General features: G+C 38.0%; 2 protein-coding genes across 4 annotated transcripts; both read right to left on the bottom strand.

Moving 5' to 3' along the window:
- Positions 1 to 1886: 1886 nt before the first annotated feature.
- LOC114352943 (venom protease-like) lies at positions 1887 to 8708 on the bottom strand. The gene is made up of 10 exons (XM_028304711.1): positions 8617 to 8708; positions 7971 to 8128; positions 7532 to 7667; positions 6785 to 6880; positions 6150 to 6273; positions 4028 to 4185; positions 3736 to 3855; positions 2886 to 2973; positions 2171 to 2264; positions 1887 to 2061 (listed from the first exon to the last, which is right to left on the bottom strand). Exons 1-10 carry the CDS (start codon positions 8669 to 8671, stop codon positions 1912 to 1914), a joined length of 1179 nt encoding a protein of 392 aa, XP_028160512.1. The 5' UTR covers positions 8672 to 8708; the 3' UTR covers positions 1887 to 1911.
- A 661-nt stretch (positions 8709 to 9369) lies between these two features.
- On the bottom strand, positions 9370 to 16132 carry LOC114352941 (venom protease-like). 3 transcript variants are annotated; one of them, XM_028304708.1, is made up of 11 exons: positions 16040 to 16132; positions 15777 to 15934; positions 15319 to 15427; positions 14589 to 14690; positions 13737 to 13838; positions 11670 to 11793; positions 11069 to 11226; positions 10595 to 10714; positions 10234 to 10321; positions 9729 to 9822; positions 9370 to 9618 (listed from the first exon to the last, which is right to left on the bottom strand). In XM_028304708.1, exons 1-11 carry the CDS (start codon positions 16092 to 16094, stop codon positions 9466 to 9468), a joined length of 1263 nt encoding a protein of 420 aa, XP_028160509.1. In that variant the 5' UTR covers positions 16095 to 16132; the 3' UTR covers positions 9370 to 9465. The 3 variants fall into 3 exon arrangements, with proteins under 3 accessions (XP_028160509.1, XP_028160510.1, XP_028160511.1); XM_028304709.1 differs by lacking the exon at positions 14589 to 14690 and having other exon boundaries at positions 16040 to 16131; XM_028304710.1 differs by lacking the exons at positions 13737 to 13838; positions 14589 to 14690 and having other exon boundaries at positions 16040 to 16131.
- Positions 16133 to 17720: the final 1588 nt, after the last annotated feature.

The following is a 17720-nucleotide window of genomic DNA, read 5'->3' as shown; positions in this document are numbered from 1 at the left end:
ATGTTTGAATTTATAAAACACCGTTACACTATTCTTTTAATAAAGTATTTGTATAATTTGATAATAAAAATAGGTATAATTGGATAAAATAGAAAAATAAAAACAATAATATATGGTAAAATTGGCTAAAAACTGATAAAATTGGTGGTAAGCTGTTAGATCCTGGCTCGAATAAAAATGTTGTTTTCGTGCATTGATGATTGATGTATTAAATGCAAGTGACTAATAGAAGAATGTACCCATGTCACGTAAAGTTGCTGATTCCATAATGATCACATCGATCACCGAATGAATCAAAATAGCATTCGATTCACCAATAAACTACCTAGTTGAGTAGATTGTAGTTTTACAGTCGTTTTTCCTGATTGACCTCACAATAATGAGTGTAAAAAGATGCAAAGGTAGGTTAATTAAATAACTCACTGCCTGAGTCTTCCAGTTAGGCCATTAGTAGCTGGTAGCCAGCAGTAACTGGGCCCATTCTAAGATTCTAGAGTAGATTTTTTTTATCCACAACGAAGAAGCTCTTGGCTTGTATCTCACTCACCTTGGTAAGTGATGATTTTGTGGTGTTTAATTTATTAATAAAAACATTGAAGTTTGCACATTTTGTACCAAAAATATATGAAACGTATGACTTTGATCTCAAATACTACGATGCACAGTGGTACTACAGCTTTGGTGCCATAGTAACAAATGCTAAGGCGGACGTGTTCTATCAGAATACAGCACTTTTATTTTTTGGCCGGCACTTTTGATTTTGGACCAAAATGGATAATGTCCTTTTTTATCAATACATTTCTTTGACAATGCACTATTATTTAAAATTCATGACAAATTCCTAGTAGGTATATTAAACTCACATAATAATTATTATTATGACGTCATAATCTGATGAATGTAATCGGAAATCCCGGAGAATGTAAGGTTATTATATTACTACGTAATTTTATTCTACCGGAAGTAAATGAAGTCAATGACCTCGGGGTTTTCGTAATGGTTTTAGGATCTAAGACCGTACAAACAAAACAAGTTGCCTTGAAACTTTCGCGTTTTTCATGACTTTTATAAAGTAACTAGCGGCCGCCCGCGACTTCGTACCCGTGGATCTCCGTTTTACCCCCTTAAGGGTGGAGTTTCGTAAAATCCTTTCTTAGCGGATGCCTACGTCATAACATCTATCTGCATGCCAAATTTCAGCCCGATCCGTCCAGTGGTTTGGGCTGTGCGTTGATAGATCACAATGTCAGTCAGTAGAAATACCTATAGGTAAGAATTAACTATAAAGTAATTCTTATTCTTATCATAATTTGGCTGCGCTCGCGATAGGAGACTTCTACAAGGAGAAGCTTTGCCCTACATAATTATCATATCACCTAGGGCGCAGCTACCGCCGTATCAGCCGTATCCAAGATACGGGGTCCCCGAGCTACGAGACCCCCTAGCGCTGGATAAATCATTAGGCAGAATTGGCAACTGCCCAGGGGTCCTAGTGGTAGGGATTTATACAAGCGGCCGCCCCTGCTTTAAAAATTAAAAAGATGTAAGTATAAACGTTTTTTATATGACATTTTTATTCTGCTTGACGAGCTTTTTTTAATTTAAAAGGCCCCACTAGCACAGAATAATAATAAGTAGGTACTCCTCTAGTATCAAAGGTCGAAGGTGGAAGCGAGCATTATCCTCACACAGAAAAACTGGTCTTACCACCAATAATGATAGGTACATTTTCCTCGATCTCATATTAATATAATCAAATCCAAACTTGTTCAAATTATTTAATAAGGTTCATCATTAACAAAAGTTATTTCGGGGATCGAACTATCGTTCTTTGAATATCGAAATGTCGAATCCGCCACCGACACCTTTGGACTAATTATCACCTTTTCTCCGCGTAGGTTCATTTAGGCACTACAGGTTCTCCCCTAGCACTTTCTGGCGTATCCAGGGCATGAAGTGGGTGACATTGGTGAGCACACCAACGAAGGGTCCCTCGCCACATCTGTACCCGTAGGAGATGACCCCGAGCTGGGAGTAAAACTTGTAGCCGAATTCGTCCACCTGTTGCGAGAAATAAGAATATAACTGAAGAATTGTGGGTACTATGGCAAAAAAACATAATCCCTTCTTTCTGGCGCCTTTTGGTAACGAAATAGCTATAAAAACTTACATATTCAGCAACCAGCGGCCCTCCGCTGTCCCCGTTACACGAGTCGTGTTTAAAATCGGAGTCACCAGCGCAGAAGACACGATCGTCTATCGTCCTATAAAGTAAAATAAAATAAATAAATAAAGCGTACTGGACTGTCACAGGTTCAAATAGCGTGATTACCATAATATTATATATCAGGAGCGTATTTTTAACAGACTTCAAAAAAAGGAGGAGGTTCTATATTCCACTGTATGTTTTTTTTCTCTAGATCAACAAGTCAGGATCTAATGATGGGATCCTAGGGTCGGTTTATTTTTTTGTTAAAATTAATTGAGTTGTTATTTAGATGCTTGTGTAAGGTTTTATACCGAAGAGAATGACTGTGGGCCCACTACGCAACCCTGGGGACGCCAACTGCCTTTTTATAGCTATCAAGGTACCTACTTCTTGTAAATTTTTCATCAATTATGATTCTCCCATAGTAGTATATTAACAAAGTCCAGTGGGAAAATTACCCAAAGTAACTGAGCAGTGAATCAAACTATGTTCAAACCTCTTTCCTTCTGCTCTCCTGAATTGCCCAGCTAGGCCGCGACTAGCTATGTTCAAAAATGTATTTACAGAGTAAGCGTGCTTCATCTATGGGTATAACTTTCAGGAAAGGTCAAACGGTGTGTGGTACATAATGAAATGTTCATTGTTCAGTGTTTTAGAAGTTTTGTTGAAATAGTACCTTGAATAGTTCTCGTACAGACTCTTGCATTCGTCAGTAGAAACGATATTCACATGTGCATATGCCAGCTGTGTAGGTCTTTCAGGTTCTGCAAAGAAAAACTNTAAAAATAAACTTTTTTAAAAACAAGCTTTTATTCTGAATTTCGAAAGTTTGTATCGCGCATGGAATTTATTCCTCTTTTTCTCTGTTTGCGCTACAAGCTTTCGAAATTCAGAATAAAAGCTTGTTTTTAAAAAAGTTTATTTTTATTATAATTTTATTTTACACTTTTTAGTTATATCTTAATCTCAGGACCCTGGACGTTATCTAACACTAAAGTGCTCGAAAAGACAAATCCAACGAACCCAAACTCGATGAGTTTCCGCCGTTTTGTTTAGGAGTTCCTATGGCCACCTCCCGACTCCATCATCAGACCAGCTCAATGGTACCATAATATTGCATTGTCATCGGACTTACACATGTATGCAAAATTTCAGCTCAATAGGAAACCGGGAAGTGGGTCAATTTTAAGTTGCAAGATTTGACGACAGACACCAGACATGTGAAAGTAATAAAAAGCTTGTAATAACTCTCTATTGAACTAGCTGTGGAGAATATTTATTTAATAAATAAAGAATTAGTGGAATCTATTGCGAAGTAAATCAGGGTACTAACCATTTTAACTTATAGCAACTTTTTTGAAAATAATCTAAACTTCACACTTCATTGCTTAATTTTATTTTATTTTTTATTTTATTATTTATTTTATTTATATATTTATTACATAATTTAACCATTAGGTACATCTTTGATTGAATAGATCTTTGATTTCGATAACTCAGAAAATATTGATGAAAAATAAACTTACTTTCTGGTGCTTCGCCCCAACCAGCCACAAACGTACCCTTATAATTATTAAACTTATATTCTGGCAACATCTTCTTTTTGGCGTCAAACGGCAGGCATATGGGACCAACATGAAGTTCCTCTGAAAAAATGCTCGTTACTTTTCTTGCTGATAGTCTCTTAAATTCATAAATTATTACTGAGACTCGTATGATGCTTAGGATTTAATTTAACATAATTTCTTTTAAACCTTTTCCTTAAAAGACCTGACCGAAAAATGTGATATTTATTTATCGTTTGTTTTTCATTGTTACCCTTGAAGTTAATGCTTCCATCCAAGACAACTATGGCTATGTCATTTTGGAATTTAGAATACAGCTCATGGGGTATTTTCTTCTTGATGTAGAAATCTATGGGCTGTGCGTCTTCCTCCTCGAAAGCCAAATCGATCTCACCAACCCGTACCACATGCCTGATGCAGAAACAAGGAAATTATTAGTGACCGACCGAATATTCGTTTTCGTTTTCGGCCATTTTCGGCCAAAAAATGGACATTCGGCCATATTTTCGTTTTCGGCCAAAAACCAGCCGAAGCTTCGGCCAAACCGAATATCAGAAATACGTGAATAAAATGGTGACGTTTATCGTTCCGATATCTTCGGGAGTGAATCTAGTGCACTCATGTTTCCAATCAGACTTGAACGGACGCGGTATTGTCACACTCTTTTGAAGTTGTGAAGTGAGGTTACGTTGTAAAGGGTGTCCAGCGAGAATTTTCCAAGTTCGAAATTTAATACAATAAAACCAAAGAGTTTTCATTAAGTTTAATTGTTTCAAAATAGAGTCTAATGCGGATTTGAAATACGCCATGAGTCACTGGTCGGGAGCCTACAGAGCGTTCGCAGTTGAGCAATAAGTATTTGAAATGTATTGTCGAATGATCGATGAATGGAAATCCAAGATGGCCGCCAAGCGTTCACCCGTTTTCCTAAAGGGACTAAATTCTCCATACAAATTGTATGCAGGGGGGCTTAGCTAACGTAGAAAAAGGCGAGGCCGAAGGCCGAGCGATAGTTTAAAGCCTGTGAGTCGCCATAGATTTATTTTTAATGCGTCAAAAAAGGACTAGAGCCCAGTGACAGACAGAAAGGCGAGGCCGAAGGCCGAGCGATGGTTCAAATCCCGAGAGTTACCATAGTTAAACTTGTGTTGCGTCAAAAAAGCAAAAGAGCCTTGCGACAAACGATAAACGCCCCGTGTAATTTTTGCGAGGCCGAAGGCCGAGCTCCGAATGCGAGGCCGCAGGCCGAGCGCCGCGTAGGGCGAAGCCCGGAGCGGCCAGCATCGCAGATCTAGCTTTTGTAGCCCGCGTAGCGGGCGACCAAAGCTAGTCTATATATATAAAAATGAAACCCGTTTCGCGTTGTCACGGCATCACGTGTGAACGGCTGAACCGATTTCGATAATTCTTTTTTTTAAATGTTTGTGGAAGTCCAAGGATGGTTCTTACGGAAAAAAATTTAAAGAAAATCTCTACGCTAAGGCGGTACGAAGTTCGCCGGGTCAGCTATAAATAATAAAAAATCATTAATTTATTTGGAAAATTCCCACTGGACACCCTTTATTTCTTCTTCACTTCCCAATATTTCAATATACACCGGAAATAATATTCTACTAAGAATTATTCATGATTAATTTTTTTGTGTTTTAATGCCGGTTTTCTTTAATCAATCCTTATCAAAATGAACTGTCAAACATCATTATGTTTTTGGTCAAAACATTAACGGTTTTCAAAGTTTTTACATAATTTCAGATTGAAATTTGAGAGTTGAAGGTCATTTTCGTTTTCGTTTTCGGCCGAAAATGAGACTGCAGCCGAAGCTTCGTTTCGTTTCCGTTTTCGGCTGAAAATCCATATTCGGTCGGACACTAGAAATTATACATTTTAGTGCATCTGCACAAGTTTATTTTATCACCATCATTCATTTACAGTCATAGAATATGTCATTTTCACCGTATATCAGGTGAGGCTCTAAGACTTTGGCCAAACCAAAGCGTGCATTGGCAATGGATATCGCCCAGATCGCCGCGACCGATGACAGGATGCGTTGACAATGTTGACATCAGTGGGTCTAGACAAAGTGCAAATTATAATCGCAAACCAGTCGAAAAGTGGTCGAAAAGCCCCTTTTTTGTATGGAGTTTTGACGGATTCGATTTTCGATTCGATCAAAAAGTGCGTTTTGTCTAGGGGGGCTGATCGCCATTGGCGACGTTGACGTAGGTTTGGCCGAACCTTGAGTAGACACAAATTCAAGCATGGATTTAATACGATGACTCGTTTCTGCTCCTGAAGTGGGATTTGGGAAGTATTGACGTGATGATGAATTGATGATGATTATATGGGTTAATCCAAATATCTCCAAAGAAACTCACAGGGAACTGGAGATGCAGTGTGCAGCCGTGAGGACGTGCTTCTCTGTAATCACCGATCCACCGCACTGCCACTGCAGGTTGGTGTTCAATTTGTAGCCCAGCAGCGCCATGTATAATGACTTATCTATCAACAGTAAAATTGAATGAGCCATTGTTTTAATCTTGAGAAATGCTTTGCAAATTCCCATTGGCCGAAGGGGGCGACCAGTGGGTTATGTGGGAGTCTCCTCGCCAGAAGGACGGGGCCTAACAATTAAAAGCCAAACGGTATCCACCGGAGCCAAATGAAACGGAGCCGTGATTTGTTGTCCCACATTCAGTTTCTTCGGCCAGAGAATGACCGGTCCAAGCAACCCGTTCGTTCGTTCGTTCGTTTCAGCCAAATGACGTCCACTGCTGGACAAAGGCCTCCCCCAAGCAACCCCTTACCAGGCAATAATTTTAGGCTAGCTGCCAAAGCCACGATAACCCAAAGTTCATGATGCACCTTCGTTCTTACCTATATTGGGAGCATGCGCTATTATTTCCTAATTTCATTGATGGATTAATTTCTGCGATCTACCGTATCAAAGAAAGAAAGAATTAAACACTAACAGAATACTTTGGCTTTCGTTGTTTACAAGAAGTAGACTTACCACGCAAGATTACTGGTGTACCGTTATATACTGAAAAAATGTCTGATCTTCTGACTCTCTTTCTGACTCTGACTTCGCTCAAAATACGGTATTTATCTGTAAGAAAATGAAATTAAATCATCATAATCTTTTTTGTGAGTGAGCTTATAGAGAGTAAAGACTTTGAAATTCTCCTGGAGCATTCACTTAAAATGTAACATTTTAGATTCCATTGTTACAAGTTGTATCTAAATATCACTTTTTTTTATCAGTTTATGCTCTGTAATGATCGGTTCCCAGTCCCAGCCATTCCCTACGTAATGTACTTAATCTGTAAGTTCTGTAACATTACAGGTATGTAAGTACATACTCAATTCGTCTCTCACAGTTCTCTCTCTTTTCACAAATAAAGGAATCCTTTGAGTACAAATTTGTCTATCTACAGTATTAGGAGTGCTTTCCCTCCAGTGCACCTACCATGAGTTTACGTTAGGTGTCCTCGCTAGCGAGTACGTCAAAAATCTCTATGAAGATCTAACGTAAACTCATGGTAAGCACACAGGTGGCATTACAAAATTACATCCTGTATATTTAGTGCCCTCCTACTGTCTAGCTTGATTGTTAGTTGTTAGGTTAAAAATTTTAAGGTAGATGGATCTCGTCTTGACCAGTCCCCGAAGGCAGCGCCTGTTCACAGACATGACATGTGTATGCCTAATGTAATTCCTTCTTTTAGAAATAAACAAATACTTGTGAAAGTTGTTGTACCTATATACTGGTGAAAACGAATCCTCCCGCAGACGTCGTGACCGGGAAAGGAGTCGACATATAGGTCCTGGTCTTCCTCGATTTGTTTGAAACTTAACAATTGTGTTTGGACTACAGAGTCCACAGGGCAGCAGACCTGCAAGTATATGAGATTTGTACTGATTTTTGGGAGTAGCATAGTTTTTAGGGTTTCGTAAATGTTCAAACAGAACTCTTGTTCCGTTGAGTCCGTCTAGATGTGAAATATTCGATAGCCTTAGCTTTAACTGCCAAATCACAACAACGCAGTTCACTTCACAATGTTGATCTGGCGACAATCTTAAATAATAATATGTAAGACCAATCACTTCGAGGAGTCTATTTTGCCCCCACTGGGATTCGAACCCGAGGCAGGTAGTCTTACCACCAGACGACAGAGGCCGGGAAGGCTAAGGAATACCTTAACATTCCTCACGTCCAAGCCGCACCGCCTCTCCGCGGTGAGCTGCAGGCCCTCCGCCGTGGAGGAGGTGTTCTTTAGCAGGGCCACGTATTGCTCGCACGCGGGCAATGGCACGCACTCCCCCTCCACACCTCTTATTTCGCATTTTTCTGGCTCTAAAATAATTACAACGAATTATATCAAGAAAAATCTGCATTATTTATAACGACAGAATGTCTCTAACGTAGTTTCTATAGTTTTAATGAGTATAAATAATATAAAATAACTGTTACTGTAGGAAGGTAACAGTTATTTTATATTTTATTATTTGTCACGGCCACAGGACGTCCACTGCTGAACTGGCCTCTCCCAATGATTTCCACATCGCACGGTTACCTGCATCCAGCGCCTTCCTGCTATCTTTATCAGGTCGTCGGTCCCCCTTGTGGGTGGATGTCTCACGCTGCGTTTTTCGGTACGTGGCCTCCACTCCAAAAGTTTGCTGCCCCATCAGCCATCAGTTCTGCGTACTATGGTGCCCTGCCTATTGCCACTTCAGCTTGCTAATCCGTCGGACTATGTCAGCGACTTTAGTTCGTTTACGGATCTCCTCATTTCTGATTCGACCTCGTAAAGAAACACCGAGCCAATTGTATAAACTTACCGGCTAAAGAACTTTGCAAACACACCACAAGCAACACAAAAAATAACTCGGCCATGTTTGTTTGGCCGCGTCTAGATTTCACAAAGTTAGAAAAATGAATGAATTTAAACACATCAGTCTTTAATAATCCTTGAACAAGGTCGACCACTGAACTTACGAGATTATTATTATATCAGTTTTGTCTTAGCTTTTTTATTTTTTAATCACAATATTCAAGAATCTGTGTACACAGATGAGCAGTTTACATCTATTATACTCGTAAGCTATCGGCACTTTATTAAATAGCTTGTGTTTTTGTAGGTCTATGGTGATTTTAACCAACGTCAAAAAAAGAGGAGGTTCTCAATTCGAGTGTATGTTTTGTTGTCAATCCTGCTGTCACGAAATAGATATTTCTCTCCCAGGGAAAAAAGATAGTTTGCCCCGAATTTTAAATGACATTAGAATCTATTTAGGTACTCCTAGCTGTGGCCACCGCTTTCTAATAATAATACAATGTGGTAGTAATCAGAAATCCCGGAGACCGTAAGGTTAGATATTTATTAACTACATTAATTACAAACTTTTTAACCCACTACAGGGAAGCTGCATATCAACCAGGAGCGTAGCTACCACCGTATCAGTCAGCCAGATCAATGATACGGAGCCCCCGGGCTATCAGAGTCTCCAGGGCTGGATGAACCATTAGTATATTTTTTCGGTGAATGAAAAGTGGTGGTGTATAAGGTACAAAATTAAATAAACACATCCTGTATTAAGTTTTTTTTTCATAAAAGGTATTAGTAATATCCGTTAATCCGGGGTGCAAACTGGCGATACTCGAATGTCGAATCGGCAGGTAGGCAGGTACTACAGGTTCTCCCCTAGCACTTTCTTGCGTATCCAGGGCATGAAGTGGGTGACATTGGTGAGCACACCAACGAAGGGTCCCTCGCCGCATCTGTACCCATAGGAGATGACCCCGAGCTGGTAGTAGAACGTGCGGTTGAATTCTTCCACCTTCTGCAATATGATATAAATAATAATATAACTGGTCAACTGTGGTACTATGGGAAAAATATCGTTCTTTCTGGCGACGTTGGATAAATACGGAATACCCAGCAACAACTTACATATTCAGCAACCAGCGGCCCTCCGCTGTCCCCGTTACACGAGTCGTGTCCCAATGCAGTGTCACCAGCGCAGAAGACACGGTCGTCTATCATTCTATAAAATACATAGTAAAAATATTAAAAAAAAAACATTTGAAAAAACATAACCCTCCTGGCGGATTCTGGTAAAAACAAAATTAGTCACATTTACCTACTGGACAATTTTTTATTAACTAGCTTTCCGGCCGCGGCTTCGCCGGCGTGGAATTTTGTCGATCAAGAAAAACTTTATCGCGCGCGTCTCTGTTTCAAAAACCGGGATAAAAACTATCCTATGTTCTTTCCCGGGACTCAAACTATATCTATGCCAAATTTCATCAAAATTGGTTCAGTGGTTTAGGCGTGAAAGCAAAACAGACAGACAGACAGAGTTACTTTCGCATTTATAATATTAGTATAGATTAGCAGTAGCTGTTATAGGTTCACAGGTGTATTTATAAGTTGTAAATACTACGGGTATAGGTACCTTGTTGAGCTCTCGTACAGGCTCTTGCATTTGTCAGTAGAAACGATATTTACATGTGCATATGCCAGGTATGTAGGCCTTTCACGTTCTGCAAAGAAATAAAATAATAAAGATAATATTTTAACTAATTAGATTGTAGGAAAAATACTCTATCGGACCAATTCTGAGAATATTAAAGAATTAGTAGACACCTATTATGAAGTCAGAGTACCATTCTAAGTTCTGTTATAGCAATTTTTAAAAATTATTATTATAGCAGTCAATTGACTGTTACAGTATGTAATAGGTACATGGTTGAATGTATAGACATTCAAACTTTATTTCGATAATTTACAAAAATATTGATAACAAATAAACTTACTTTCTGGTGCTTCGCCCCAACCAGCCACAAATGTACCCTTATAATTATAAAAATTATATTCTGGCAACACCTTCTTTTTAGTGTCAAACGGCAAGCATATGGGACCAACATGATGTTCTTCTGAAAAAGAAAACATTGTTTGGCTCTTTTATCATATATTCATCTAAATTCATATGTTATTACCGACTAGCTTTGCCCGCGACTTCGTATGTGTGTTAAATTCTAATTTTCCCATGTTTTCTCACCGTTTAAACTTCCCTGGACTAACTACGACAATAATTTCAAATCCAAAATCAGTCAAATCCCTTCAGCCTTTCTCAGGTTTCACCGAGACTTTTCACACACACACAGCAATTAATTGTTATATAATATGATGCTAAGGATTGAATTTGATATCATTTCTTTTGGTTGCTGCCATTAAAAAGTCCTGACCTAAAGCTATTTGTTGTTTGTTTAATCATAGGTCATTCTTACCCTTAAAGTTAATGCTTCCATCCAACACAACTATGGCTATGTCATTTTGGAATTTAGAATACAGTTCATGGGGTATTTTCTTCTTGATGTAGAAATCTATGGGCTGCGCGTCTTTCTCCTCGAAAGCCAAATCGAGCTCACCAACCCGTACCACATGCCTGATGCAGAAACAAGGAAATTATATTTTAGAACCCATGCACAACTTTTTATCACCATCATTCATTTACAGTCATAGAATATGACATTTTCGCCTTATATCAGGTGAGACTCTAAAACTTCGGCCAAACCAAAGCGTGCGTTGGCAATGGATCGCCTAGATCGCCGCGACCGATAACAGGATGCGTTGACATCTGATCGCCATAGCCATCGCGCACACAGACTGCACTCGTTGGTTTGGCCGAACCTTAGTAGACAGAATTTTTTTTTTTTTTTTTTTCCACAACGAGGAAGCTCTTGGCCTGTATCTCACCTGATGGTAATTTCAAGAATGGATTCAATACGGTGACTCGTTTCTGCTCCTGCAGTGGGAAGTAATGACGTGATGATGATGAATTGATGATGATCATAATGGATCAATCAAAACATCTCCAAAGAAACTCACAGAGAAGCGGAGATGCAGTGTGCAGCCGTGAGGACGTGCTTCTCCGTGATCACCGATCCTCCGCACTGCCACAGCACGTTGGCGTTCACTTTGTAGCCCAGCAGCGCCATGTATCGAGCCATATCTGTCAACAGAAAAACTGATTGAACCATTTTTTAATGTCGGTAAATGCTTTGCGCATTCCCACTGGCCGATGGGGACGACCAGTGGGTTGTAGTATGTGGGACTTTCCCCGCCAGAAGAACGGGGCCTACCCACTAAAACCCAACGGTATCGACCGGAGCCAAATGAAACGGACAGAGCGATATATTTTCCCAAATTGGACATTCATGAGCAGAGCTCCGTGTCAGGTTATGGCTGGCTCTTGAGCGGCCCTTGCCGGCTACGAGAGGCTTACCATTTCTCTCCTCCGGATGTTTTTATGAAGGTTTTTTCATGAACTTTAAACTAATATTACTACGTAGTATATTATATGAGTATTTCTCAAAAAAAATGTACGTAACGAAATAGTAGTAACGAAATAGTAAGGCCATAAGGCTTGTTATACATTGGCGAAATATTGTGAATGCTCTTCATTTATTCAATTCAAAATATTTGTAAGTATGCACCCAAATACGGGGTGATATTAAGGGGTTAGAAATAAAATAAGGGAGTAATCATTCGTACTATTTTAATAAAATTATTTTTGTTCCAGCATGTTTATCCATTTTGAGTCGTTCTCTGTAAGCTTTTTGCCTTTCGGCATTGGTTTTTGGCGGCATTCCTAAAAAAACAAAAGAAGTAATCACATAAAAACGTAATCTAAATTATTTGATAATTTTTTGCTGGTGGCACTTCTGTAAAGCAGATAGTATCCAATCCTTTTGTTATTAACGCTCTATATTTTTTGAAATAAATTAAGTAGTGAATATTACTATGCTTAGTCAGGTAATAACAGTATACACTCAGCATTATGTTGTACTTTTTCGTAACGTAACGAAATTCGTAAAAAACGTAACGAAATATTAGACAAAATGAGATCAGAAACAAGTATTTTTTTGATAAAATTTGTTACAGCAAATATAAAAGCTTACTAAATGTTCGTACCACACGTATTACAAAAAATGGTTAAATGAAGACTTACCGTTCTATATAAAATCGCTGATTTTACTGCCTGTTACGAAAAAGTAATCCCACAAAACACACACGTTTTCACTAATTTTCGCGATAGATGTTATGGCGGAGACGTCAGGCCTCCGGCTTTTAAATTACACTCTAGGGGTAGGGCAGACAAGACTACGTGGAGTCGGTTTTGCAGCGATTCGTTTCTGTCACGTTAGTTTTGTGGCACAAAATATTGCCTGTTTTGGACCATTTCAAATTAATTTAATATTAAAATACGATTTAATACGAATATAGACATCATGATTTTCAATAATATGGATAAATACACTTATGAGTAATAAATTTATGAAAACATATATTAGGATACATCGGTTCTATATTGGCTCACATAAAATTCTAAATCCTATTCTTTTTCTTACTACCGATTTGTGTTCATAATAATCTCTCTTCATAATTTTATTATTCATACTTTTTTTATTAATACATTTTTATTACNACTCATTTTGTTTTTTTGCTTTAAATTGCCAATTCATTATGACACCCCATAGAAAATCAATTTGATACAGAAACTGCGATTACTGTAGAACGATAATACAAAGAAATTTACAATAATTTAGTTACGTATCGCATTTTATGAAACAAAAACACATGAAAAAGCTAGGGTGGCAAACAGATTTTTGTATGAAAGGTAAAAAAGGACTATTTTTAAAATATCTAAATATTTGGTAATAAGTAGGATTATAGCTATAATTCTTCGTTATCTTAAAGATTAATATTCATCCTTCAAAATTGTGTGTGTGTGTTTTTTGTGTGATGATTTATAAATATAAAACTTTTGAACTGTTTCAAAGCACACTTTTTTTTTCAAAATGTACATTTTTTTTGAGAAATACTCATATCTCGATGCCTATGAAACAGGACCAGGATGCTTTGACTTGTGTTGCTTATTAAAAGTAGACTTACCTCGCAATATTACTGGGGTACCGTTTGATATTACATACTTCAGATCATATTTGATTTCTTCTTCTGTCAGTTCACTAATTTCACTCAAAATACGGTCTTCATCTGTAAGACAATGAAACAGCCCAGTCAATACAAACATCGCAAACGCGCATGTAAGTAGGTACTTACCTGCGATTTTTAAATATGTTGTTGAGTTCCTTCAGAGAAGTTTACACCCAAGTTTGCAACCTTAAAACCTTGTGCTACTCCAATGTTGGTCGAAAAATTATGATGATTTTCTCATAGAATCTTGATCGAAACGGTTTATGGGGCTATGGGCTTAAATTATTAAAATTTTAAAGTGCCAAAATTTTCGAGCATCATAGAAGCACAGGGTATTCAGGGTAGCAAACTTGGGTGTAAACTTCTCTCAAGGAACTTAATCTAAAAGGCTCAAGGCACTTAGATTATGGTCGTTATCAAACAAGTTGATTTAGGTAGAACCTTACACATTTAAAAAACAATTATAGGATCACCATAAAGCATCACATAAAATATGAATGAATAGTGAATTATTATCTTATTTTTTACAGGTAAAGACCGTATTTTGTTGAAGTAAAGTCAGTAAACTAAGAGAAGCAAAAATCTAATTTGGATGGACTGATGTATGGAATAGGAAACTGTCCAGTAGGCTTTCTACGCGGTAATGTCTTGCTCTTGCTAATACTTAAGTTTTTTGTGTAATACTTAAGTGCTTCGCTTTTCTTTTAACATTGAAATAACTCATTGGTGGATTCATTTCTGCGATCCACCGCATGAAAGAAAGAAATATTAAAAGAGTGCTTGGACTTACCGCGCTTAAAGTAGACCTACCACGTGTGATTACTGGTGCACCGTTTGATATTAGAGGTACATCATCATAAACCGATTCTTCTTCTGTTAGTTGTTCGACTATTTTAAAAATACGGTATCCATCTGTAAGAAACTGGAATTAAGTCATCATAATCTTTTTTGTGATACTCATTGCTCATAGAGAGATACTGAAATCCATCACGTTCGTTCGTTTCAGCCAAATTAATGACGTCCGCTGTTGAACAAAGGCCTCCCCTAGAGATCTCTACAACGACCGGTGCTGCGCACCTTTCTTGACTTACTACTGATAAATTTTCACCTCAAACAAAACATTTTGTAAATACGTGTGACGAGCATTTAAAAATGAAAAATTAAGATACCATTGTTACAAGTTGTATTAACAAAATTAAACAATATGTATTACTTTGCGCACTGTAATGAATGGTTCTCAGACCTTATCATTGTAATGTAATCTGTAACATTACAGCCACAGTTGGCGCACTGTAATAGTCTATCCGCCTCCCACGCTGTTGATTGTCATACTTGATTCTGTAACGTTACATTACGGACAAATGCTCCACGGGTGAGGACTCCTCTTACGCTTAAATAATTTTATCAGCCCATTCTAAAAGGATAATGCAATAGTAAATCCTGCAAATTGTATTTCCAATGTATTCTTACAAATTATAGCGAATAATGAATTCCTTCTTCTCCAAATAAGCAAATACTTGTGAAAGTTGTTGTACTGTACCAGTCCTCCCACAGGTGTCGTGGCCGGGGAAGGAGTCGACGTATAAGTCCTGGTCCTCCTCGTTTACTTTGAAATCTACCAATGTTGGTTGGACCACAAGGCAGCAGACCTGCAAGTATAATGGGATTTCAGTTTATTTGTCTAGCTTCGTTAAATTAAAATTTGATTGTTATAACATCGTTTTAGGGTTTCGTAAATTTAAAAACAAAACAACTATAAAGTTTTGTGTATTGTGAATAATCTTAGCTTCAACTGCCAAAACAAAGCAATGCAGTGTAAAATATTATTCTGGCGACTGAATTAGGTAAGATGGTGGTAGCTAGCCAGGAGGACTTAGAACAAGCCTATACTATCACTCTAAGAAGTCGATTTTGCCCCCACTGGGATTCGAACCCGGGACAGGTGGTCTTGCCACCAGACCACAGAGGCCCCGCCTCTCACTCAAGTGTAAGCAATACCTTAGCATTCCTCACGTCCAAGCCGCACCGCCTCTCCGCGGTGAGCTGCAGGCCCTCCGCCGTGGAGGAGGTGTTCTTCAGCAGGGCCACGTATTGCTCGCACGCGGGCAGTGGCACGCACTCCCCCTCCACACCTCTTATTTCGCATTTTTCTGGCTCTAAAATAATTACAATGAAAGATATTAAGAAGAGTGTAAAACCATGCATAAAAGTTCCTTTTTCATTCTCGTCCTCGATTTTAATCAGAAGTATTATTCACTCACCGGCTAAAGAACTTTGCAAACACACCACAAGCAACACAAACAATAACTCGGCCATGTTTGTTTGGCCGCGTCTAGATTTCACAAAATTAGACACAAAAATGAATTTATTAAACACATCGGTATAAAATAATCCTTGGACAAGGTCGACCACTGAACTCACGAGATTATTATTATAACAGTATATTGTTGAGCTTTTTTATTTTGTAATCAAAATGTATCCTTTAAAAAACCTGTACACAGAACAGATACTATAGATTAGGCAGAGTTTATAACTATTATTTTTTCATTAATCTTGTTGATTTGACAAAGGCCTGTCACAACATTATTCTCCGCTACAGGTAGAGACAATTTTAATTTTAACTAAAATGCTTATTTTACTTCGAAATCTTTTGTTTTTATTTGAAATCTAACTTGTCTTTATCAAAATTACAAATTTAGAGCCATTTTCAGTTTCGTTGTTAACGAAGCTATGAATGGCGGAGAGGCTTAGTTCAAACGATCATTGCAAACGTTGTGATAGGGATAGAGACATGCGATTTTTGGTTTTACAAAGGTAATACGATAGAAAATAATACAAAGCAATAAACCACCGGTTATGGGGGCATTTTTTGTATCAAATAACCAAAAAAACACGAATTTAATAGCAGAATTTTTCAAAAAGTATAATTTTTTATTATTTGTTGGCCTTTTTTTTGTATTTTATGTATTCTTTTAGTATTGCCTGTTATTTAGCATTATTACTGTTTTTATTTTATCAGGATATACCGCTTAATTTAAAACTTATTACGTTTTCTTTATAATAAGTAATAGGAAGAAAAAAAATCTATAAAAAAAAAATCATAAAATTTTTGACCTCTTTTTTGTCGATAAAAATAGGTCTAGTTTCATCTATTTTCATATGTACACTTTAACGTGACTCACACTGTATAGGTTCAAACACAAAGTAAGTAGGTAAAATTATGTGGCAGGTTTTGTTTTATCAAAAAAAGACTAGGTATTAGTAATTTCCTTTAATTCGGGATGCAAACTGGCGATCCTCGAATGTCGCATCGGCAGTCCAACAGCGATTTAGGTACTACAGGTTCTCCCCTAGCACTTTCTGGCGTATCCAGGGCATGAAGTGGGTGACGTTGGTGAGCACACCAACGAAGGGTCCCTCGCCGCATCTGTACCCATAGGAGATGACCCCGAGCTGGTAGTAGAAGGGTATTTCTCATCGCCACGGTTCTCATCGTCACCTTCGTGGCAAATTTTATTTCTAACTTATTTCAACTTTTTGTAAACAAAAATTGTAGCGCTTGATGTGAAGATTATATTCTCAGTAAATCAGTCAAATAGTGAGTCTCGTTTGGAAGCTTTAACGTTTTGAATTTTTTGATGCCACGAAAGTGATTCTGTACTTGACAGCACTAATTTTTNTACAGAATGTCCGCTCTATGACACACTTTTTTTTTTTCTAAAAACCTTTTTTATGCAGAACAAGGCAGATATTTGATGTTAAGAGAGATGTAGTCTAGGATGGTAGAGCCCTGTAAGTGCCTATTCACTTTTGCCTTGAAAGGCCTAGATTGTAGTGATCGGAAAAGACACCAGCAGGCAGCGAATTCCAGTCCCTAGCTGTTCGCATCTAAATATAACTGACTGACTGAAAAACTGACTGACTGACATATCAACGCACAGC

Source organism: Ostrinia furnacalis, unplaced genomic scaffold (assembly GCF_004193835.3).
Source record: "Ostrinia furnacalis isolate ACB-3 unplaced genomic scaffold, ASM419383v2 OfSCF1486, whole genome shotgun sequence".
Lineage (NCBI taxonomy): Eukaryota > Metazoa > Arthropoda > Insecta > Lepidoptera > Crambidae > Ostrinia > Ostrinia furnacalis.
This window is presented reverse-complemented; position numbering and strand designations above follow the sequence as displayed.